The sequence below is a fragment of the Corvus brachyrhynchos genome, unplaced genomic scaffold (assembly GCF_000691975.1).
Source record: "Corvus brachyrhynchos isolate BGI_N302 unplaced genomic scaffold, ASM69197v1 scaffold315, whole genome shotgun sequence".
Taxonomy (NCBI): domain Eukaryota; kingdom Metazoa; phylum Chordata; class Aves; order Passeriformes; family Corvidae; genus Corvus; species Corvus brachyrhynchos.
Genome location: NW_008237903.1, coordinates 673,266 through 675,788, shown reverse-complemented (window position 1 = coordinate 675,788; position 2,523 = coordinate 673,266). Strand labels below are relative to the sequence as shown.

At 42.0% G+C, this 2,523-nt stretch overlaps 1 protein-coding gene across 5 annotated transcripts in view; it reads right to left on the bottom strand.

Moving 5' to 3' along the window:
* The window catches only part of SHANK2 (SH3 and multiple ankyrin repeat domains 2), a 272,609-nt gene that overhangs the window by 215,647 nt on the left and 54,439 nt on the right, over positions 1 to 2,523 (bottom strand). For all 5 annotated transcript variants that reach the window (XM_017733032.1, XM_017733033.1, XM_017733036.1 and 2 more), the window contains one exon: positions 629 to 695. In XM_017733032.1, coding sequence (XP_017588521.1) covers positions 629 to 695 — 67 coding nt within the window. The remainder of the gene's footprint in view (positions 1 to 628; positions 696 to 2,523) is intronic.

The following is a 2,523-nucleotide window of genomic DNA, read 5'->3' as shown; positions in this document are numbered from 1 at the left end:
GACTTTAATTAACCTGAATTAAAGCATTTTAACTCATTTTTATTAAACTGTATTAGGCATCACTTGTATCAAACTGGCTTTTATTTTAATAGCAAATCTCTCTACGTAAAAAGATCTTGAAAATGCCTTCAGGTTTTTTTTCTAGGGACCCTTAAGGCCTGTCACTACCCTTAATCCCACCAAACTCAGTGAGAGGGAATGCTTTCATGAGTATGGGGAGTTGGCTTCTGCTGTATATTCACTGAATTATAGAGAATCATCTTTCTCCATTTTCATCTTCTGATCAATTATTTCTTTCAGAGATGCTTTAGGCGAGGCCAAAACAACCTGCAAGAGCCAAAGTGGCTATTCCAGGTCAGTGGATGTGTATTTAGTCTATTACAAACTGACTGATTTATACTTAGAAAGCACCTACCACTTATCACACTTTCCTTTTCAGAGTGTATTTTTGAAAACAGTTCAGCTTTTTCCCCATCTTCATTTTTTCAGAGGAGTTACTTTTCAAACCTCCCTGAAATGTCACCAGCCCTGTAGCTGTATCTCACACAAAATCAGTTTTAACATCTTTGCAACATCTTGGCACAAACAAGCAAAACTTATTTTCAGAGTCTGTAAATATTTTGCTTACCAATATCAGCGTCCCTGTGATTCTTGATATATTCAGCAAGCTCAAAATTTCCCGCTATTATAGCCACCTAAAGGATTGTAAAATAGGTACAATTAATATGTTGCCATCACTTGCCAAGGAGGAAGACGTTACATTACTGACAAACATCAGGCCAACATATTTTCATTTCACAAAGTGGAGTAACTCTGTTACTTTCATTCTGCAGTACATATCTGAAACACGAGCACAAAATGATCTCTCAATCTGTTTTAAGAGCTCTGCCAGTCCCCCAGCTGCCCATTTCCCAGGAATGCTGTGATGGTGGGAATCTCAGGAGGCTGCTGGAAGAGCTGCAGCTTTTCATGTGGTGGCAGTCCAAGGCAGCAGTGAACATTAAGCACAGCATCCCCAAAGCTCTGGGAGCTCTATGGGTGTGTGGGGAAAGCTGCAGGAGAGACACACTGAAGATATTATCTCCCTTTAATTGCTCCTGCCTCACTGCTTACCTGAGCAATAAAAACAGGAGCTGAAATGCAAAGTACATGAGAGAACCAGGACCAAGAACTACCAGCATTCAGGTACCACTAAGGCACCAAAAAACAGACGGAAAGAGAGAGACTGGTAAAGATTATGCACATATAGAGAGTTTAAAATGTCTAGATAAATTGAGTTCTAAAATACAAATTTTCTTTTTCATGTGTTTCTTGGTTGTTGAACACAAATGTGTTCAACACATCTGCATTCTCACCTAAATGGACTTAAAAAGAAAAACATCTCTGCCAGCTGTGAGGGAAGCAATTCAGTTATGATAGTATTTCTGACGCCTCCCTTTTTCTTCTTCTCCTCTTTTTGCCCTGAATATCAAGGAATTGTCCTTTCTGGCCCCATTTTGCACCTCTGACAGATCCTGTTCTCTAACGGCACTGTGGTTTCCTGATGTATGTACGAGGCATAAGCTGGGCTCACCTTTCTCATAGAAACTTCTGCATCTACAGGGTGCAGGTTACAAAAAACCAAAATTTTAAAATCTTCCTTTAGGACTCTCTTGGATATGGGACTACTGCCAGACATGAGAAATAATTGAAAACTCAAGGAAGTTTCTGAGCTGATGACCAAGAAAAATTATTTGCTGGTTTGTGCCTCTCCACATATGAAGAATGATGTAAAGGAAGACTTAAATGCTGAAAGGGTCTTGGGGAGTGTATAAAGTACAGTTAATGTCAGTAATATCTTTGAATGTAACAAGCATAAGATGTTACTTCTGCACTCAGCACAAGAAATTGAATGGACAATTTCATTTATCAATAACCAAAGCAAACTAATACAGAAATCCCTGACACTGAAGACTTTACACACAAGCTTGTGGCTGCCCCCCGGCAGGGCCCAAGGCCAGGTTGGACAGGGCTTGGAGTTCCTGGGATAGTGGAAGGTGCCCCTGCCCATGGCAGGGGGTGGCACTGGGTGATTTGAAGGTCCCTCCCAACCCACACCATTCTGAGAGTCTGTGATCAGGGAGGTTGGACACAGGCAGGGTGGGACACTGACACCTCATCACCATCTGAGACCACCCACCAGAAAATTACTCTTCTAACCACTAGTAAGCCAACATTTATTCCAGGAAGCCCTCCAGAGAGAAACAGCTTCTCAGCATGGATAACACCTAGAGTCTGGTCCCCAGCCTCCTCTGTGCAGCCCTGAAGCACAACTTATGGCTCTCCCTGGCAAACAGCACTAGGAAAGTAACAGCAGAGCTGCACAAATCCTCTCTCCTTAACTTCCAATTCTGCAGCCTGGCTGGCTCCAGGTTCATAACAGCAACATTTGTGTGCAGCTCTGAGGTTTTCTCTACATTGTAAGCAAGTGATAATACTTCTCTCTGATATTACCCCTAATCAGCAGTAAAATTCCAAGGGGGG